Here is a 23,618-nt window from a genome sequence, read left to right as displayed (position 1 = left end):
TGCACTGGTGACAGTGGTCCCTCTAGGAATGTAATGCTCCAAAATGACGCCTTTTTCGTCCCAAAAGAGAGTGAGCCTAACCTTCCCTGCTGATAGGTCTGCTCGAAACTTCTTTGGTTTTGGTGATGAGGAATGGCGCCATTCCTTGCTCGCTCTCTTCGTTTCCGGTTGGTGGAAGTGAACCCAGGTTTTGTCGCCAGTAACGATTCTTGTAAGGAAGCCACCACCTTCTCGTTCAAAGCGACGTAGAAGTTCTTCACAAGCATCAACATCTCGTTCTCTCATTTCAGGAGTCAGCTGCCGTGGCACCCATCTTGTAGACACTTTGTGAAACTGGAGCGCATCATGCACAATGTGGTGTGCTGACCCATGACTAATCTGTAAACATGATGCAATGTCATTCAGTGTCACTCAGCGGTTTTCCTTCACTATGGCTTCAACTGCTGCGATGTTCTGTGGAGTCACAACTCGTTGTGTCTGACCTGGACGAGGAGCATCTTCCACGGAAGTCACACTATTTGCGAACTTCCTACTCCATTCGTAGACTTGCTGCTGTGGCAAACATGCATCACCGTACTGGACATTTATTCGTCGATGAATTTCAGTAGGTTGCGCACCTTCACTACGCAAAAACCGAATAACAGAACGCTGTTCTTCCCTGGTGTAAGTCGCAAGTGGGGCGGCCATCTTTATACTGATACTGCGACGGTATTCCTGCATCTGGCACTATACTGCCACCTGCAGGCTATTCTGCACTCTGTTTGTAGCACGCTTACCAACTTACAGGACAACGGCGCGAAATTTCGATTTGTTATTACAAATTTAAGGTTTCCATTTGACGCTCCCTCGTAAAAACAAACAAATTCAGAAACTTAAAAACTTTTATTTAAATCAGTTGCTAGCTGCATCAACAAATGAAAAGGTCAGCTCTTAAAAAAACTACCCACAGTGAGGTTGCTGTGAAGTAGGCCGCCCATACCACTGCCAGGGAAGCAACGGCCAGGTCCGCGCGGCAAGGCAAAGTGACAACCGGCCACACCAGAAAGAGCGCTTCAGAAATCAGTAAAAACTAAAACTAAAGTTAGAATAGACAATGACAGACCAAATACACACAAAGGAATACTACATTAGTACAGGACCCAAAGAGGGCGTGAGAGTAAGACAGACAGGCTCAAGTGACAATGTCTAACCCTACCAAAGGCTTTTTAAAGCTTATCAGTGGTCACAATGAAACTGACTGAACAAAAACTCTGCCCTTCATATTAAATAAAGTCTAAAACCAAAACTGGGCAAAGAGCACATTAATTAACATACTGCATCAAATTAACACTGCAAGGAACCTTTAAGACAAGCAGTAAAACTGCCACCACTTCGAAGTCTTAGACTTCGTAAGTTCCGTACAACATGTCACCACAAGTTTCCCAAATCTTCACAGGTTAACAGCAGAATACGAATCATACGTAACTTATTGCTTCCAATTACGCGATGAGATGATGTCTAGCATGAGCTGACGGACCCGCCACCGTTTCGCACGTAAACGCGCCGACCCATCAGCACCATCCACCTGGCGCACGGCAACAACGGCAAGGACGGCGAGGCGCAGCCTTAGCGGATAGAGACGAGGGCCTGCCTTTCGAAATATGTTGCCTCGTTGGACGCCGACCGGAGAGAGAGAACTCGGCCACACGCCAAGCCGGAAAACCAAAGGCGGAACAGAGATACAAGACCAGACGAGTGACGATATCAGCGACACAAGTTGACCATAACTAGCGCCAGTTCCCAGAGCTCCTGAAGATAGACGTTGACTGTGGATAATGTATCACAGACACAGTTCATTGATTGTTTAGAGATGTCACTAAACCCACCAAAGATGTAAACAACCATCCATGAGCAGCGCGTATTAGACGGAAGGCGTCCGACAGCCGATCAGTTCCAGTCATTCCACTAGGAAGGAGATACACGGGTCGAGTTGTCTGCCTAGACGGTCAGTACCGCGGTTCGATCGCGTCCGCATTGTTACTTTGTGCCAGGAAGGGCTCTCGACAAGGGAAGTGTCCAGTCGTCTCGGAGTGAACCAAATCGTTGTTGTTCGGATGATGACAGGCCTCGCTCAGGACGCCCAAGGGCTACTACAACAGTGGATGACCGGTACCTACGGATTATGGCTCGGAGGAACCCTGACAGCAACGCCACCATGTTGAATAACGCTTTTCGTGCAGCCACAGGACGTCGCGTTACGACTCCAAATGTGTTCAATAGGCTGCATGATTTGCAACTTCACCCCCGACGTCCATGGCGAGGTCCATCTTTGCAAACGCGACCCCATGCAACGCGGTACAGATGGGCCCAACAACATGCCGAATAGACCGCTCACGATTGGCATCACGCTCTCTTCATCGACGAGTGTCGCATATGCCTTCAACCAGACAATCGTCGGAGACGTGTTTGAAGGCGACCGGGTCAGGCTGAACGCCTTAGACACACTGTCCAGCGAGTGCATCAAGGTGCAGGTTCCCTGCTGTTTTCGGGTCGCATTATGTGGGGCCGACGTACGCCGCTGGTGGTCATGGGAGGCGCCGTAACTGCTGTACGTTAAGTGAATTCCAACCTCCGACCAATAGTGCAACCATATCGACAGCACATTGGCGAGGCATTCTAATCATGCACGACAGTTTGCGCCCTCTTCGTGCACATGTTGTGAATGAATTGCTTCAGATAACGACATCACTCGACTAGAGTGAGCGCATGTTCTCCAGACACGAACCCTATCGAACATACCTGGCATAGATTAAAAAGGGCTCTTTATGGACGACCTAGCCCACTAATCACTCAGAGGTATCTACGCCGAATCGCCGTTGAGGAGTGGGACAATATTGCCCAACAGCGCCGCGGTGGAATTGCGGATAGTATGCCACGACGAATACAGGCATGCATCAATGCAAGAGAACGTGCTGCTAGGTATTAGTGTTACCGGTGTGTACAGTAACCTGGACCACCACCTCGGAAGGTCTCGCTGTATGGTAGTATAACAAGCAGTGTGTGGGGTTTCATGGGTAATAAATAGGACGGAAACGATTTTTATGTTGATCCCTATTCCAGGTTTCTGTATAGGTTCCGGAACTCCGGAACCGAGGTGATGCGAAACTTTTTTTGATGTGTGTTAACTCCTTAATAACTTTCAAGGTTTTATCTTCTTAATTAGTGGGAATTCGCACGACGTAAAACAAAGAATAACAAATACTTTTGGTTCAAAATACTATTATACTTCACACGCACACGTAAACAGTTTCTCATATGCACCTCTTTCAGATAACCAGAAACTGTTCCACTCACATTACAAAATGAAGAGAACGAATTTTTAAGTTTTACTTTCTTTAGCCAGTCCTGGCTCACTTCTTTTATGATTTCTTGGTAAAATCCAATACTCAATGCACTTTCTGAAAACACATGTGGTCGAGTGACAGCAAGGAAAGAAAAAGAAAGAAAAAAAATCTACGTGTCACCGCCACTTTAAATACTGCGATTGACTGTTAATTCGAAGCTCAACCACTTTAGGAGTTCACAATACGCTGTCCCACTACTTCAAACGAACTACGAAAATCACTTCTCACGGGTCTTTTAAATAGTCGTTAAATGGTATCACAGTGCCTCGTGATATGTTTCCAACTGTTCTGACCTTCAATTCCTTTTCTTTATTCATTAGGGTGGATCGAAAACTTCACATAAAACGCTGTGTGCAGTAGCAAAATAAGACACAGTTCCCAATCTATGAATCGTTAAGGACTGCGAAACAGAATATAAATTACATCGAGATCTACGCTCGGAAACCACAGTAATCCTAGAACCAATAACCACCAAATAAGCACGAACTCGTGTCACCTCAGAGTCGGCCAGCAGATCCGCCAACAAATTTTCGCGGAACTGCATAATCCCTAAAGCCCAAATACAGTAACTATCACTGAAACTATCCAGCCTCACAAACACACAGCTTACTGCACCGGCTCCTAACTCTAATAGACGATCTCGCCTGATTCGCTAACTGCATTCGCAGCTTAATAAATCGAATTCTAACATGCAGAACCTCACTGTTAGGAATACTACTAAATTTCGGAACGAGCTATCCTCGACCTCTCTCAGCAGTTAGACGTACCGATCCAGGCGAACTATTACCAATGTTAACTCCCGTCGGTAAATCTACTGCGTCCTAGGACAAGACGGGGACTAAACTAACTGTCTGACAATGTCAATATGTACAGGAACCATATCACTGACAACATGCAACGATTTTTTGACCTCACATTGTAGAAAATAGCTCTCGCAGCGTCGTATAGCGACCAGATGGGGATCTATCTCTGAACTCCGCCGTCGCCACTGCCCAATCTCTGCTTTGCTGTACAGCTGATGGGTTTTGCGGCCATTTGTCGGATATCTACAACATAAAAATGCTTAGGCACCAATTACAACATGATTACATTGAAACTCTTTGTGTTCCTTCACTGTAACTCGCTTGACTTGGAGGCGAGTAACGTCTTTTGGTACGCGTCAAATCTGACACAGTACAAATACACCTAATGGTTTAGCTGTACGCAGTAGACAAACAGCAGAAACGTCGTTCCACACCACACAGCAAATGTTCTGTAAGCTAGTCGTTAATTTACACCACGTCGAAGCAACTGGCACGGCGTAGAGTTGACCAAATCGTAAATATTGTTTGATGGTGTGTAATACACTTAAGGAATCTTGCGCAGGCTCAAAAACACGATCCATACTGTTCCCAGTTGTTATATTCTCGTGGACTCTTTATTTGGATTTGTAATGCTGTGGTATTCTATCCTAATACACGGGAGCTGCAAGTAAAGCTTTATCGATAGCAACACGACTACCGCTGGCGAGTTAAAAAAAAGGATGGAATAACAGCTTGTAACTATAATTCGGGAGCGCTCCATATCAACCTGCTGTCATTCTCCTGTGGAGAGCCTCCCTGCATACAGAAAAATGCCAGTATTTGTGTTTACACCGGGAATTACCCTACCATGCTCTCACTAAAATGTACGGTGCCGTGTTACGACTTTGTTGTAACAAGATGACATATAGGGTGGGACTGACGGATGACATCGAAAAAGTACAAAGAAGGGCAGCTCGTTTTGTATTGTCGCGAAATAGGGGAGATAGTGTCACAGACATGATACGTGAACTGGAGTGACATTAAAACAAAGACGTTTTTCGTTGCGACGGGATCTTCTTATGAAATTTCAATCACCAGTTTTTTTCCTCCGATTGCGAAAATATTCTGTTGGAACCCACCTACATAAGGAGAACTGATCATCACTATAAAACAAGAGGAATCAGGCTTCCCACAGAAAAATTTAATTGCTCGTTTTTTCCAGAGTGCCGGTCGAGAGTGGAACGGTAGAGAGACAGCTTGAAGGTGGTTCATTGAACCCTCTGCCAGGCACTTTATTGTGAATAGCAGAGTAATCACGTAGATGTAGATGTAGATGTATAGGGTAATCAATAACTCCACCCATAGATATTATACAAAGCCTGATTCTGCGGAAACGGGTTCATCAGTATCATCATTCAAAGACTAGAGAGCTGTTCATAAGATTTCCTAACTTATACTGTGTTCGAACACTAGAAAAAGTTCCACACGTTCGAATTCACTAATCTACACCATAAAGCAATGTACTGAGGACAAAATACAACTGTGTAGCCTGTCCTAGCGGGCTTGTGACTATGAAAAGCCTACAGCAAATATTTTTTTAGACTTTTCGGTAAGTCAACCATCACATGCGTATGGCGCGTCTGGTGTGTGAGCCACGTTGCAGTAATCACATTACCATACGAACATAATCAGATTTGCATTATGGTACATTGCTATAAGAGGTGGAGTGCGTTGCCTATTTGCAGAATTTCGGAGTGATGGTCGATTGTCTTGTGGTTGGCATCTGTGTACGCGTGCTTGCGTACCGTGTCAGGCAGCTGAAGCACGAAGACGTGCTGAGCAGCCTCATGTAGAGGCCACCCTACGTTGCTGTAACAGCAGCTGTGTGCATCTAAGTCTCAGAGATCTGAGTTATACAGTCATATTTGGAACACGCTACAACAATTCTCTCTCGTCAGGAATTGTAACCGCTAGAAACACTGGTAAGAATGTCGATGGACTTATGTCTATTGATAGGACACGGCGGGTTGTAGTGTTCCGCAGTAATATATATTAGACATGTAACTTTCATATCTGTATTACTTATTAACACAGATTCTCATCGTAATATAAAGAAGATCTCTACGAAAATTCGACCAAAAATAAAGTTGTATTATACAGCTTGTTTCCCTAAGTGCGTGCAAAAGTTTAACAGGGTATAGAGGATGCTTCACGCAACAATTTGGGGTAGGTAACCTGGGGTCGGAGAAGCCTACTTAAGGAAATAGCAGAAATAAAATTACATTACTGTATACTTTTTTATTTACATTAGTTACATGCAAATACCATTATTGACACAATGAAAGTATCATTTGTATTGTATCTTACAAAATGTGCTGAAACTGATGATTATCAACCTCAGTGCAAGCATGACATCGCCGAATAAGGTTCTGACGCATCCTGACAGGTATCCGTGGTGTGTATCCACTGGGATCTCATATACAAGTGACTTTAGATACCCCCATAGGAAATAATCAAAAATGTTCAGGTTAGGTGACCTCGCCGACCGTGGCATAGGACCTCCCCTTCAAATCCAGTGACTAGGAAATACTGTACCGGTACTGCTCTGTAGTATTACTGCAGGTCTCTCAATAGCACCGAGTAATGAATGAGTCTCTCTTTGATACATGGACGTTCTGTCATGGGACAATGTAAATACGATACAACACAGCCACCTTATGGAGAAGTAAAGGAAACAAAATCCGCAAAATGACTTCCTGGTAATCAGTCTCGTGTCCTTGTTCCCTTGCAGGAAATAAATAATATGCATGTAAAATGAACAGAACAGTATATGTGAACTTTTACCCCGTTAGTTGTAAATAAGCTGAAAAACAGTAATGATTGACAAAGGTGTAGGCAAGTTTACTTCCATACCTGCTTAAGCTGACTTCTCTGGTCCCGGGTTTCCTACCTCAAATTTTTCAGTGGAGCCTTCTCTAACTGCTGTTACATTTTTGTACGCTCTTACGGGAACACCCTGTATGTACGATTTCACACACTTTGCAAGTACAATGAGGTATCAAATACACGCAAATGCTAACGCCTAATACGTGATGGGTGAGGCAAAGCGTCTACCGGCTAACGCGTAACGCAATACATTTTCTGTAAACACACTATTGTGTGACCCCCTTCCATTACCATTACTGCCAAACAAAAGCCGCAATAGGTAGTGAAGTGGTAAATAACATAAAGACATAATGATTTTTTTCTATAAGCAGACCTTTCTCCCATCGCTAAATGCTATAACTTTTACTAATTGTTTTTTCTCCAAATAGCCACGCAGTTCCATTTTAAGACATATGTAAACACGTGATATTAAACGACTAACAAGTAGCTCAGCGCACAGCTCTCCCACTCTAATCCCAGTGGTAGCGACAAAAGTGTGGGTTATTACCTAAAGGGTCGAAAAACAGAAGACGTAAGCTCACGTCCGCACTTACTGTGGCGAGCTCTGGCTCTGGCGTGCGAGTCCTCTAGCTTCCGGTTGTCTAGGCGGTTGGTGAGATGGTGGTGGTGGTGGTTACTGTTTAACGTCCCGTCGGCAACGAGGTCATTAGAGACGGAGCATAAGCTCGGGTTAGGGAAGGATTGGGAAGGAAATCGGCGTGCCCTTTCAAAGGAACCATCCCGGCATTTGCCTGAAAAGATTTAGGGAAATCACGGAAAACCTAAATCAGGATGGCTGGAGACGGGATTGAACCGTAGTCCTCCCGAATGCGAGTCCAGTGTGCTAACCACTGCGCCACCTCGCTCGGTCGTTGGTGAGAGGTCCTCAATCATTTAGTGCTTGTCTTTTATTTTTTCCTCAAATAAAGCTTCCAGTTCCCCTCCTTCTCACCCCAGATGGTGATGCTAGGAGGAGATATAAAAGTTATTTGGCGAATATTTACGATTATTTCTTGAGAAAAAGGTAAAACAGCTCCCAAACAGTAAATACCGTCGTTTGTTGGTATACTCGCAGGGTATGCAGTGAGGAGTTAGTTGTTACACATTTAAGGCTCGTTGTGCGAGTGCATCTTCTGGAAAAAGTAGGTACTTATGCAATACTGAGGAAACGTCGATGGCCGGCCGCGGTGGTCTCACGGTTCTAGGCGCGCAGTCCAGAACCGTGCGACTGCTAAGGTCGCAGTTTCGAATCCTGCCTCGGGCATGGATGTGTGTGATGTCCTTAGGTTAGTTAGGTTTAAGTAGTTCTACGTTCTAGGGGACTAATGACCATAGCAGTTGAGTCCCATAGTGCTCAGAGCCATTTGAACCATTTTTTTTTTTTTGAAAAGTCGATGAATATTTAATTAATTACCTGAAAACTATAAATAGCGTCATTTGGTGATGGTTGTTAGACCTTTAAAGCTACATGTTTATGTGTGTTTACTGAAAATAAGCGAAAGCCATATTTATGTGCAACGTCTTAAGAAATCGGTAACATTAGTCACGTAACGCATATTTACGTGTATCTGGTTAAAACTGGAGGGAAAATCAGAAAATAGGAACGGAATGCGCGTCTTCTTAAAAAAATGGTAAAAATTAGTTACGAAACCATAAATACCATCCTATGTTGAGACAAATATCCACGATAACTAGGCCAGTACAGCTGGGTGCTGTACTACGCAAGAAATTTGAGGATAGTGAGGATAGTAGCAGTGGGGCAGGAGCACACTGCAACGGTGGGGGAAACGCCATTTCTGGGTCGGAAATTACCATATTGGAATGACAGTTATCAGTTTTACTCAAAAAGCACTTGACTATTAACTGCCACTTGGCTAAACATGAAGGCAAGTGCCCTACTCAACCACCTTCTCGACTTTAAATTACAGTAATTAGCATGAAAGTTATTGACCATTGATTTTTATCATCACAGACAGCTATTGCCCATTAAATACGGTATAAATAAAACATGGGCACAAATGTACAGTTTGTTTACATTAGGATCATTAAATTAGGCTGGGGCAACTTGCTGGTTTGTCGCGTGGGACTAGCCGAGCGGTCTCAGGCGCTGCAGTCATGGACTGTGCGGCTGGTCCCGGCGGCGGTTCGAGTCCTCCCTCGGGCATGGGTGTGTGTGTTTGTCCTTAGGATAATTTAGGTTAAGTAGTGTGTAAGCTTAGGGACTGATGACCTTAGCAGTTAAGTCCCATAAGATTTCACGCACATTTGAACATTTTTTTAACTTGCTGGTTTGCTTACATAAAAGAACAATGCCCTCCCCCCACCCCCATTTGGCCAATAAACCATCCATAACCACTAGTATGGACGGTATTATTTTTTTTAAATGGTAGGGAGCTAGGTGGTGGAGTGACAAGGCGCAAGTGCCGTCGAAGTGGCCGTGCGGTTATAGGTGCTGCAGTCTGGAACCGCGAGACCGCTACGGTCGCAGGATAGAATCCTGCCTCGGGCATGGATGTGTGTGATGTCTTTAGGTTAGTTAGGCTTAACTAGTTCTTAGTTTTAGGGAACTAATGACCTCAGAAGTTGAGTCCTATAGTGCTCAGAGCCATTTGAACCATTTGAACAAGGCGCAAGATCTTAATAAAAAGCATAATACTTTCAAAAAATTCTCTTAAAATATTTAAAGATCCAGAGTGTGGAAACAGATTCGACCTTTTCTTTTATAATCAAACACGTCCACCATGGGAAACAGGAAATAACAATCTTCGTCAGAATGAATTTAATTTAGCCGACCGGAGTGGCTGAGCGGTTCTAGGCGCTAGAGTCTGGAACCGCGCGACCGCTACGGTCACAAGTTCAAATCCTCTCTCGGGCATGGATGTGTGTGATGTCCTTAGGTTAGCTAGGTTTAAGTAGTTCTAAGTTCTAGGGGACTGATGACCTCAGACGTTAAGTCCCATAGTGCTCAGAGACATTTTTTAAATTTAATTTAAAATCCTCCAACCGAAAAGAATTACTGAACTCACTATTATAAACTTCATGCTTTTTACATAACTCCACAGCAAATCGCAATGCGTGAGCTCTTAAAAAAAGTTCTTAAGAAACAAATACAGATTTAAAATGTAATTTCGAGAATCTACGGTGTGCAAGAACTCAGGTACAAAATGAAGAGCCAGTAGCAATGTGGTCGCAACAAACCACATCTGTTTACTAGATTGTACGCACAGCCTCCACGTAAGCGCTTATAGTTTCAAGCTTTTTACCAAACAATAATAAACTACTTGCATCATCAAATGTATACAAGAATAAGCACAAAATAGAATAAAGTAACCCTTCCTCAGTTCAACAGCCTAAAGTACTTAAAACTTGACACTAGACTTTAAAATTATTACACAATAACCACAGATGAAGGAGTCACGAAGAATTACACACATTGCTTCAGACAATTTTCTACCGGCTTAGGAAATTTAAAGGCCAAAACAAGGAAGTACTGATTAGTCGTACCATAACATAATGGTTGGCTGTTTGATTTCGGAGAGAGTACCAGACAGCGAGGTGATCGGTCCCATCGAATTAGGGCAGAAGGAGGAAGGAGGTCGGTCATGCTCTTTCAAAGGAACCATCCCGGCATTTGCTTGCAGCGATTTAGAGAAATCACGGAAAACCTTAATCAGGATGGCCGGACGCAGGTTTGAACCGTCGTCCTCTCGAATGCGAGTCCAGTGTGCTAACCACTGCGCCACCTCGCTCGGTCACAACATAACGGCAACAGCACTCGCCCGTAACTTGGATCAGAATTACACAGCAACATTTAATAAATGACAACGCTGTCTTACATATGAGGTTCATATGGTTCAAATGGCTCTGAGCACTATCGGACTTAACTTCTGAGGTCATAATTCCCCTACAACTTATAAGCGCCTAGAACCGCTCGGCCACTTCGGCCGGCCTGACATGTAAGGGCGTCGTAAACATTTGAAATTATTACACTTTACTCTACATACCGATCACATCGCATTGCACACTCCTTGCGCTCTTAGGAAACCATAATACAATAGATTGGAAACCAGGATGATGTAGACTGGCAGCTACCTAGAAGAAAACGAATAACTTCGTAAAGATCGAGGTAAGGAAGATGCTCACCATTGAAACCACAACATGCCCGAGTGCATGTTTGGATGTACGGCCCAATTTCCGTGCCCTCGTTGCAATGCCTCCTCCTAAGTCACACCGCTATAGAGGTAAATCCGCCGGCTGTGCTCCCAAGGAATTCGCACCTCTTCACGGAGACTGAGCCGTGCTGCTGACTGCCGAGCATCCACTGCTCTCCACTCTGCACCGGCCTCTCTTGCACCGGGCCAAATCCGGGAACACAACTGAGCGTTCGTGCTGAGAACGCCTCAATCACACTGTTTGCTAACCGAACCACTACCGCTTGTTACCGCTCTAATGCCCTTACAGATTACAGTCTACTGAAGCTCTCCAAGCTTACTACGCCCAAAATATAAATTCGCACAAGATCTTGTCGCAGCGTTTTTAAATGATCAACGTAAACATAGTGTACCGCTACTAGCGTAACAGTGACAAAGTCGTGATTTCACAATAGCGTATCATTAATTATTTATGAAACTTACAAATATTTAAAATCTTCCGTGAAAATACGAGTATTTACGAAAGGTGCACTGTACAAACTTGCTCAGAAAGTTCCTTGTGATAACGCAACGGCCATAAACAGAAACTCAACATACGGTAAGTGCACCAGAAAGCAATAAGGCAGATTCAGCATTCAGAAGAGACGTGACAACAGCAGACAGCTATTATTTCGCGCTTGCGGAATGAGGCCACTAATACCGAATCTACCTGGCCCTAGAATTATCGCCCATCGTTACTAAAGCAATCATAAAAGTGAGACCGTTCACACGATGGATGGCTGCCATTCACGCAACTGCTTGTCAATCAATTTCAAGTTCGTTCGCTTCGTAAAACGGGTATAAGAGCATTGTCGCCAGAGAGAGCTCTGCCCACGCATGCACACTTCATTGCGTCCATCTTCCGTGTGCCTTCCGGTGACAAGAATCTAAGATCCGCCTATCGGATAAAGAGTAAATATCTCTTACTCGCCGAAAGCTTAATCGAAAAATCACGCTCCACAGTTCATTTTTGTTGTCCAGTAATTCCGGGTGGTTATTGTTCCGGTTTAAAGTCGAGCGTCGGCACGCCAGTCAGGAACGGTAAAACGAGGACGGCTGTGAAGAAGACGTCAGCAAATAGTACGCTGACCGACCCCTCTCTAGTACACAAAGTGGTACGTGGTTGTGAATGGGAAGTTCGCTACACGGCAGAAGCTACATTCCATTCACCTGACTGATGACCCCTTGTGTCCGACATCCTCAGTCGCTGACTCAGATGCAAACCGCCTGACTTCTGCCGCAACCAGCAAGTGCTGGCTACTGACGCAGCGTATGCTGGCAATACTCTTGGGCGATTTCCGGAGTCTATATCCTCTGATGATACACTCCTGGAAATTGAAATAAGAACACCGTGAATTCATTGTCCCAGGAAGGGGAAACTTTATTGACACATTCCTGGGGTCAGATACATCACATGATCACACTGACAGAACCACAGGCACATAGACACAGGCAACAGAGCATGCACAATGTCGGCACTAGTACAGTGTATATCCACCTTCCGCAGCAATGCAGGCTGCTATTCTCCCATGGAGACGATCGTAGAGATGCTGGATGTAGTCCTGTGGAACGGCTTGCCATGCCATTTCCACCTGGCGCCTCAGTTGGACCAGCGTTCGTGCTGGACGTGCAGACCGCGTGAGACGACGCTTCATGCTCAATGGGGGACAGATCCGGAGATCTTGCTGGCCAGGGTAGTTGACTTACACCTTCTAGAGCACGTTGGGTGGCACGGGATACATGCGGACGGGCATTGTCCTGTTGTAACAGCAAGTTCCCTTGCCGGTCTAGGAATGGTAGAACGATGGGTTCGATGAGGGTTTGGATGTACCGTGCACTATTCAGTGTCCCCTCGACGATCACCAGAGGTGTACGGCCAGTGTAGGAGATCGCTCCCCACACCATGATGCCGGGTGTTGGCCCTGTGTGCCTCGGTCGTATGCAGTCCTGATTGTGGCGCTCACCTGCACGGCGCCAAACACGCATACGACCATCATTGGCACCAAGGCAGAAGCGACTCTCATCGCTGAAGACGACACGTCTCCATTCGTCCCTCCATTCACGCCTGTCGCGACACCACTGGAGGCGGGCTGCACGATGTTGGGGCGTGACCGGAAGACGGCCTAACGGTGTGCGGGACCGTAGCCCAGCTTCATGGAGACGGTTGCGAATGGTCCTCGCCGATAACCCAGGAGCAACAGTGTCCCTAATTTGCTGGGAAGTGGCGGTGCGGTCCCCTACGGCACTGCGTAGGATCCTACGGTCTTGGCGTGCATCCGTGCGTCGCTGCAGTCCGGTCCCAGGTCGACGGGCACGTGCACCTTCCGCCGACCACTGGCGACAACATCGATGTACTGTGGAGACCTCACGCCGCACGTGTTGAGCAATTCGGCGGTACGTCCACCCGGCCTCCCGCATGCCCACTATACGCCCTCGCTCAAAGTCCGTCAACTGCACATACGGTTCACGTCCACGCTGTCGCGGCATGCTACCAGTGTTAAAGACTGCGATGGAGCTCCGTATGTCACGGCAAACTGGCTGACACTGACGGCGAAGGTGCAAAAATGCTGCGCAGCTAGCGCCATTCGACTGCCAACACCGCGGTTCCTGGTGTGTTCGCTGTGCCGTGCGTGTGATCATTGCTTGTACAGCCCTCTCGCAGTGTCCGGAGCAAGTATGGTGGGTCTGACACACCGGTGTCAATGTGTTCTTTTTTCCATTTCCAGGAGTGTATATTGCGCCTTGACGGCGTACACTTTCCATCGACCAGGACGAATGCTAAAAGGAATGGCCCTTTACTACACACACTACTGGCCAGTAAAATTGCTACACCAAGAAGAAATGCAGATGATAAACGGATAATCATTGGACAAATATATTATATTAGACTGACATGTGATTACATTTTCACGCAGTTTGGGTGCATAGATCCTGAGAAATCAGTACCCAGAACAACCACCTCTGGCATTACTAACGGCCATGATACGCCTGGACATTGAGTCAAACAGAGCTTGGATGGCGTGTACAGGTACAGCTGCCCATGCAGTTTCAACATGATACCGCAGTTCATGAAGAGTAGTGATTGGCGTATTGTGACAAGCGAGTTGCTCGGCCACCATTGACGAGACGTTTACAGTAGGTGAGAGATCTGTAGAATGTGCTGGCCAGGGCAGCAGTCGAACATTTTCTGTATCCAGAAAGGTCCGTACAGGACCTGTAACATGCGGTCGTGCATTATCCTGCTGAAATGTAGGGTTTTGCAGGGATCGAATGAAGGGTAGAGCCGCGGTTCGTAACACATCTGAAATGTAACCTCCACTTTTCAAAGTGCCGTCAATGCGAACAGGAGATGACCGACACGTGTAACCAATGGCACCCCATATCATCATGCCGGGTGATACGCCAGTATAGCGATGACGAATACACGCTTCCAATTTGCGTTCACTGCGATGTCGCCAAACACGGATGCGACCATCATGATGCTGTAAACAGAACCTGGATTCATCCGAAAAAACGACGTTTTGCCATTCGTGCACCCAGATTCGTCGCAGGCGCTCCTGTCTGTGATGCAGCGTCAAGGGTAACCGCAGCCATGGTCTCCACGCTGACAGTCCATGCTGCTGCAAACGACGTCAAACTGTTCGTGCAGATGGTTGTTGTCTTGCAGTCGTCCTCATCTGTTAGCTCAGGGATCGAGATGTGGCTGCACGATCCGTTACAGCCATGCTGATAAGATGCCTGTCATCTAGACTGCTAGTGATACGAGGCCGTTGGGATCTAGCACTGCGTTCCGTATTACCCTCCTGAACCCACCGATTACATATTCTGCTAACAGTCCATTGATCTAGACCAACTCGGTCGTGATACGATAAATCGCAATCGCGTTAGGCTACAATCCGACCTTTATCAAAGTCGGAAACGTGATGGTACGCGTTTCTCCTCCTTACACGAGGCATCACAACAACGTTTTACCAGGCAACGCCAGTCAACTGCTGTTTCTGTATGAGAAATCGGTTGGAAACTTTCCTCATGTCAGCACGTTGTAGGTGTCGCCACCGGCGCCAACCTTGTGTGAATGCTCTGAGAAGCTAATTATTTGCATATCACAGAATCTTTTTCCTGTAGGTTAAATGTCGCGTCTGTTGCACGTCATCTTCGTGGTGTAGCAATTTTGATGGCCAGTAGTGTATTTTGCCATGCTCAGAAAGGCACACTTGAATCTTGGTCCTTACTGATGACGACACATGTTGCTTTCAGCTGCTATCCGAAGTACACAACCCGTTTCGCAAATTATTTAGGTTCATTATTTACGGTTCCTGCTGCTCACTGGGGAATTCCGGGTCGAGACGATTAAAATGAAGAAGAATCCTCGAGCATATTCATCCTCTATGGACAGAATAGGGGGGAACCCTTCCCAACAGACGAGAAGACTTTGACGCTCGGTTTCGGCAGTTGTAGGGCCTTTTTTGTAATGAAACAAAAATAAATCCATAAATACAATATGAAATAAAATAAAATATTATAAAAATTAAAGAAACAAATAAATAAAAAGACACTGACAATCCCGTTACATCCTCTTCCTGATCCTTCGATCAGAGAACACGTTGCTTGGGCATGGCGCCGGGATGGCCAGGCCTCGCGTGTCGACCCCTGCCCTACCCGTCGTCCTGCTCCCGTAGCGCAAAATATATATATATATATATATATATATATATATATATATATATATATATATATATATATATATATATATATATATATTACGACGCTGAGACAGCAGCGGCCTCTAGGCGAAGAGAACACAAGCGACGCACCGCCTGCTCGTGGCCCAGTTGGAGACTATAACCGTTCTACGAGCTCTACAGCAGCGACTTGCGAACTATATAATTTCGTTTGTGTTAAGCATTGTACACGCGGAAGAGATTGCTTATTTAGTCTCTTCACCGTTTTGCCTGGGGCATTTCTGTATTTCACAAAGTTAAGTGTTGTAATAATTTCCTTTTGTAATAAACTGCATCAACACGATATGCTTGAATTGTTGTCTACCAATCCGAGAAAGCAGGTTTCCTATGCACCCCATAGCGACGAATACGCATGACACAAGAATTACAGTTAAACTTTCTCTATATAACACGCTGTAACACGGAGGCTAATGACTGTATGACTACCAAATGTGGTAGCATTAGTGTCGAGAGTAAGGGGTGCACGATTTCCATGCGTCACAGACCCACTGTCCAGTTCCAACTGTGGCCACCAGGTGCTGTGATCAGTCATCGTGATCCCTAGTGTCACACACCTGACCACTCGTAGTGCACTTGTTGACGTGTCAACATGAGCTTGGACAAAAGGAGCAGAACGTCGTTGGTGAAGCTCTATTATCAAAACGACAGTAATGCTGCAGCTGCACTTCGAGAATATCACCAGCTGAACGTATAACGGAAGGGTCCTCTTTCCCCACCTACTGTCTGGAGGATGAGGATCGTCCTGTGTCACAGTGAGATAAATGTGTTGACAGTTTTGGGGGTTATTTTTGAAATAATAAAGAATTTCCTTACTTTTCTGCATCTATCTCGTTTTCATTTGAGTGCCCCTTATACATCACAGAATTAAGAATTCACTTATGTCAATTTTTTTCTACAAATAGTATTGATACTTTATGGTTTATTTATGTTTATTTTAAACTAGACTTTTGGTAGGACCTGTTTATATTTTATTTTAATTGGGCTATGCAGAAATGTACTCATGTCATTTTCGGATTGTTTATTTGTTACAGAATCTGTCCCACTTATGTAAGGATTCCACATCAATCGAAATAGTAACAAAAGTGAAAGAGCAAGTCGACATTTTGAGGATGGCCGTGGACTGGGTGGCGAGGTCTTCAGAGGTAAGCCCACGCTCCTGCTGTCTACTTTCTTTGCGTGGTCCCGTGAAGATAGCTTTCACGTGCACTCTGTACTTGTGTAGAGAAGAAGTGGAAAGGTTTGTTGTAGTCTTCATTGTGAAGACTGGTTTGATGCAGCCATCTGTAACTGTCTACAAGTTGAAAGTCTCTTCACGTCTGCTTAAATATTGCAACCTACATCCATCTGATACTACTTACCTTAGTCAAGATTTGATCTAGCTCTGCAATTTTACCCCCTGACACGTACCTCATTAACCAAACTACATATTACTTGGTGCTTTAGGAAGTGTACTGTCAACCTGTCTTGTCCTTTAGCCAATTTGCGCCACAGCCTTTTCTTTTCTACTAAATTCGGTTCAGTACGTCTTATTTTATTATTAAATCTAACCATCAGCTCTTCAACATTCTTCTGCAGCACCAGATTTCTATGTATCGTCCATGTTTCGCTTCCGTACAAAGCTGCACTCCAGATGAACACTTTCAGAAAATTTGCCTAACACTCAGTTTATACTAGTTGGTAACATATTTATCTCTTTCACCAACGCTGTCTTTGTTATTGCCAATCTGCATTTTACGTCCTCTTTGCTCAAGCCTCCGTCAATTCTTTTGCTAAACAGCAGAAGTAGTAAAATGGTTCAAATGGCTCTGAGCACTACGGGACTTAACATCTGTGGTCATCAGTCCCCTAGAACTTAGAACTACTTAAATCTAACTAACCTAAAGACATCACACACATCCATGCCCGAGGCAGGATTCGAACCTGCAACCGTATCAGTCGCGCGGTTCCGGACTGCGCGCCTAGAACCGCTAGATCACCGCGGCCGGCGCGTAAGTAGTACACCACTTCTATTGTCCCATTTCCTAATCTAATTCCCTCACCATCGCCTGGTTTGATTAGACTGCAGTCATTTACATTTGTATGACTTACTGATGTTATAACTTCTTTTCAACACACTGCGAATTCCGTTCAGCTGCTGTGCACAGACTTTTGCTGTTACTGAGAGAATTACAAAGTAATCAGCAAACGTGAAAGTCTTTAATTCTCCTCTCTGTACTTTAATTTACCTTCCCAAATTGCTCCATGATGTCATTCACAGCTTGTTCAGTGTACATGCTGAATAATGTGAAGATGGGCTGCAACATTGTCTCACACAGTTCTCAATCACTGCTTCTCTTTCATGCCTTGGGAATGTTATACCACCGTTGGAACTTTAATAGTGGCAAATCTTTATTTACAGCTCGTACGCCGGCCGGTGTGGCTGAGCGGTTGTAGGCGCTTCAGTCTGGAACCGCGCGACCGCTACAGTCGCAGGTTCGAATCCTGCCTCGGGCATGGATGTGTGTGATGTCCTTAGGTTAGATAGGTTTAACTAGTTCTAAGGGACTGATGACCTCAGATGTTAAGTCCCATAGTGCTCAGAGCCATTTGAATCATTTGAACAGCTCGTACAAAATAGAAATTTCTTTCAAAGGTTAGTGACCAAAGTAGTCACCAGCATTGTGTATAACCCATTGCCAGTGATGTGGAAGTCGTAGGATACTCTTAGCAGTGCCAGTTGTGTTGACAGTTCGAGCGACACGGTCTATTGCCCGACGAATTTGTAGCAATTCTGAAGCGAATGCCGTGAAATGTTCGCTTCAGTTTAGAAATAGAATTGGTTCAAATGACTCTGAGCATTATGGGACTTAAAATCTATGGTCATCAGTCCCCTAGAACTTAGAACTACTTAAACCTAACTAAGGACATCACACAACACCCAGCCATCACGAGGCAGAGAAAATCCCTGACCCCGCCGGGAATCGAACCCGGGAACCCGGGAAGTGAGAACGCTACCGCATAACCACGAGATGCGGGCTAGAAATAGAATTCACGAGGGCTTAAGTCAGAGGAGTTCAGTAGGTGATATAGCACTTAGCAGCCCCAACAGTCAAACAAAACATTAACAGCTTGCACTGTACGTGCTTGTCCTGCAAAATGATGGTCAGGTTCTGCAGAAAGTGTCATCACTTCTGTCTCTTAGCTGGTCGTAGGTTGTGTACCAAAAATTAACAACATAGCGACAGAACTGATGACATTTTCTGCAGGACCTGACCATCATTTTGCAGGACAGTGCTCAAGCACGTACAGTGCAAGCTGTTACTGATTTGTCTGACTGATGCGGCAGCTAAGTGGTGTACCACTGCCCTGACTTACGCCCTCATGAGTTCAACTCGATTTCCAAACTGAAGGACACACTTCACGGCACTCGCTTCAGAACTGCTACAAATTCGTCGGGCAATAGACTGCGCCGCTCGAACTGTTGCGACGCGGTAGCTCAGCGTGTTCGGTCAGAGGGTTAGCTGCCCTCTGTAATAAAAAAACTTAGTTAATCGATCAACAACGAATTTAAACGGATGTCTTGCGACGTCCGCCCCGAGCAGATGCAACGAACAAAAGCGAACAAAATGAGATTAAAAAAAAAACTGTCAACACAACTCGCACATCGCTGGCAACGGGTTATACACAATGCTGGTGACTACTTTGAATGATGTCACTAAATATTGAAACACGTATCTATTTTGTACGAGCTGTAAATAAATAGTTGCCACTATTGAAGTTCCAATCCTCGTAATTGCAGTCTCTTTTGTATACATGTTGTAGACGATCATTTGCTGCAGGTATTTTACGCCTGTTAGCTTCAGAATTTCAAAGAGTGTGTACCTACAGACGCAGACTCGAGATGTGTCCTCCTGATTTCAGAGTCTCGGCGCCATACAACAGGAGAGCCGAGTGTCCAAGGCTGTGGAGGTGATGCTGCAGTATGTCGAAAACCTCAAGAGGATCCAGGGGAAGCAAGACGAAGAAGGCAAGAAGTAAGTCCATTCTCTACTGGAGTATTTCATAGAACACATAGAGTAGGCTCAAATGAAACTTACTTGTTGTGTTCAGATTCTACCATTATTGCAAGTAGAAGGCGATACTGTCATTGCAAGTATAATACGTTATTGGTTTTTTCAAGTAAATGCCGATATTGTTATTGCAGCTAGTAGATGACACTGCTATTGCAATTGGAAGACGATTCTGTTATTCCAAGTATGATACTGGTTTTGCAAGTTGAAGTTGCAAGTTGTTATTGGAAATAGAAGACGATCCTGTACTGTAAGTAGAAGATGGTACTTCTGAACGACAGCAGCGTCACCCTTTGTAAACGAGCCAATGTTTGCAAGGCTTTTGCTTTGTGTTTTTCTTCCTTTGCATGCGGGATGGGCTGCAATGTCAAAGGGTGCTTGGCAATTACAGGACGTGCTTGGATCAAGGAACAGTCGGAATTGTAGTTGTAAATTGTTGTAGTTGCGCTGGAAAAGTCCCTGAGCTTCAAGCGCTAATAGAAAGCACAGAAGCTGATATCGTTATAGGTACAGAAAGCTGGCTAAAGCCTGAAATAAGTTCTGCAGAAATTTTTACGAAGTCTCAGACGGTGTTCAGGAAAGATAGATTAGGCAGAATTGGTGGTGGAGTGTTTGTGTCTGTCAGTAGTGGTTTATCTTGTAGTGAAGTCGAAGTAGATACTCCGTGCGAATTGGTGTGGGTGGAGGTTATACTTAACAGCCGAATTAAGTTAATAATTGGCTCCTTCTACCGACCCCCAGACTCCGATGATACAGTTGCGGAACAGTTCAGAGAAAGTTTGAGTCTCGTAACAAATAAATACCCCACTCATACGGTTATAGTTGGTGGGGACTTCAACCTACCCTCGGTATGTTGGCAAAAATACTTGTTCAAAACCGGTGGTAGTCACAAAACGTCTTCCGAGATTGTTCTAAATGCATTCTCCGAAAATTATTTCGAGCAGTTAGTCCACGAACCCACGCGAATTGTAAATGGTTGCGAAAACACACTTGACCTCTTGGCCACAAACAATCCAGAGCTGATAGAGAGCATCATGACTGATACAGGGATTAGTGATCACAAGGTCATTGTAGCTAGGCTCAATACCATTTCTTCCAAATCCATCAGAAACAAACGCAAAATAATTGTATTTAAAAAAGCGGATAAAGTGCCACTAGAAGCCTTCCTAAAAGACAATTTCCATTCCTTCCGAACTGACTATACGAATGTAGTCGAGATGTGGCTCAAATTCAAAGATATAGTAGCAACAGCAATTGAGATATTCATACCTCATAAATTGGTAAGAGATGGAACGGATCCCCCGTGGTACTCAAAAAAAGGTCCGAACGCTGTTGCAGAGGCAACGGAAAAAGCATGCGAAGTTCAGAAGAACGCGAAATCCCGAAGATGGGCTAAAATCGAAACATTGTCTCGAAATTTGGTACAAAATCCGAAGAAATTCTGGTCGTATGTAAAGTACACAAGCGGCAAGGCGCAGTCAATACCTTCGCTGCGCAGTGCCGATGGTACTGTTATCGACGACTGTGCCGCTAAAGCGGAGTTATTGAACGCAGTTTTCCGAAATTCCTTCACCAGGGAAGATGAATGGAATATTCCAGAATTTGAAACACGAACATCTGCTAGCATGAGTTTCTTAGAAGTAGATACCTTAGGGGTTGCGAAGCAACTCAAATCGCTTGATACGGGCAAGTCTTCAGGTCCAGATTGTATACCGATTAGGTTCCTTTCAGATTACGCTGACACTATAGCTCCCTACTTAGCACTCATATACAACCGCTCGCTCACCGATAGATCTGTACCTACAGATTGGAAAATTGCGCAGGTCGCACCAGTGTTCAAGAAGGGTAGTAGGAGTAATCCATTTAACTACAGACCTATATCATTGACGTCGGTTTGCAGTAGGGTTTTGGAGCATATACTGTATTCAAACATTATGAATCACCTCGAAGGGAACGATCTATTGACACGTAATCAGCATGGCTTCAGAAAACATCGCTCTAGTGCAACGCAGCTAGCTCTGTATTCGCACGAAGTAATGGCCGCTATCGACAGGGGATCTCAAGTTGATTCCATATTTCTAGATTTCCGGAAAGCTTTTGACACCGTTCCTCACAAGCGACTTCTAATCAAGCTGCGGAGCTATGGGGTATCGTCTCAGTTGTGCGACTGGATTCGTGATTTCCTGTCAGGAAGGTCGCAGTTCGTAGTAATAGACGGCAAATCATCGAGTAAAACTGAAGTGATATCAGGTGTTCCTACGGGAAGCGTCCTGGGACCTCTACTGTTCCTGATCTATATAAATGACCTGGGTGACAATCTGAGCAGTTCTCTTAGACTGTTCGCAGATGATGCTGTAATTTACCGTCTAGTAAGGTCATCCGAAGACCAGTATCAGCTGCAAAGCGATTTAGATAAGATTGCTGTATGGTGTGTCAGGTGGCAGTTGACGCTAAATAACGAAAAGTGCGAGATGATCCACATGAGTTCCAAAAGAAATCCGTTGGAATTCGATTACTCGATAAATAGTACAATTCTCAAGGCTGTCAATTCAACTAAGTACCTGGGTGTTAAAAATACGAACAACTTCAGTTGGAAGGACCACATAGATAATATTGTCGGGAAGGCGAGCCAAAGGTTGCGTTTCATTGGCAGGACACGTAGAAGATGCAACAAGTCCACTAAAGAGACAGCTTACACTACACTTGTTCGTCCTCTGTTAGAATATTGCTGCGCGGTGTGGGATCCTTACCAGATGGGATTGACGGAGGACATCGAAAGGGTGCAAAAAAGGGCAGCTCGTTTTATATTATCACGTTATAGGGGAGAGAGTGTGGCAGATATGATACACGAGTTGGGATGGAAGTCATTACAGCATAGACGTTTTTCGTCGCGGCGAGACCTTTTTACGAAATTTCAGTCACCAACTTTCTCTTCCGAATGCGAAAATATTTTGTTGAGCCCAACCTACATAGGTAGGAATGATCATCAAAATAAAATAAGAGAAATCAGAGCTCGAACAGAAAGGTTTAGGTGTTCGTTTTTCCCGCTCGCTGTTCGGGAGTGGAATAGTAGAGAGATAGTATGATTGTGGTTCGATGAACCCTCTGCGAAGCACTTAAATGTGAATTGCAGAGTAGTCATGTAGATGTAGATGTAGATGGAAGGCTATTGCAATTAGAAGACTATCCTGTTACTGTTGCAAGTTGAAGCTGCAAGTTGTTATTGCAAATAGCAGACGATACTGGTATTGTAAGTAGAAGGCAGCACTTCTGAATGACTGTGGCACTACCCTTCTGAAACCAACCGAAGTTCGCAATGCTTTTGCTTTTAATTTTTCTCCCTTTGTGTAATTTAATATTATAATCGTTCTGTTACTGTTTTTCTGATTGCAGCCAGACATTTCGCTGTGGAAAGTACACAGCTCTGCAAAAGTTCAGGACGAGTTAGGTAAAGCAACATAGTACATTAACTACCAGGGGTAAATAAAAGTGTGACAGCATGTTGCCAGAGATCCCCCAGTCCTGTACATAAAGCATATTGTCAACT

The 23,618-nt window shown here is 44.8% G+C and overlaps 1 protein-coding gene across 3 annotated transcripts in view; it reads left to right on the top strand.

Moving 5' to 3' along the window:
- The window catches only part of LOC126267444 (inositol 1,4,5-triphosphate receptor associated 2-like), a 163,050-nt gene that overhangs the window by 77,665 nt on the left and 61,767 nt on the right, over positions 1 to 23,618 (top strand). For all 3 annotated transcript variants that reach the window (XM_049972709.1, XM_049972712.1, XM_049972711.1), the window contains 2 exons: positions 17,054 to 17,164; positions 19,923 to 20,035. In XM_049972709.1, the coding sequence (XP_049828666.1) occupies positions 17,054 to 17,164; positions 19,923 to 20,035 (224 nt within the window). The remainder of the gene's footprint in view (positions 1 to 17,053; positions 17,165 to 19,922; positions 20,036 to 23,618) is intronic.

Source organism: Schistocerca gregaria, chromosome 4, assembly GCF_023897955.1.
Source record: "Schistocerca gregaria isolate iqSchGreg1 chromosome 4, iqSchGreg1.2, whole genome shotgun sequence".
Lineage (NCBI taxonomy): Eukaryota > Metazoa > Arthropoda > Insecta > Orthoptera > Acrididae > Schistocerca > Schistocerca gregaria.
The sequence above is the reverse complement of the archived record's forward strand: the minus strand, read 5'-3'. Positions and strand labels throughout refer to the sequence as shown.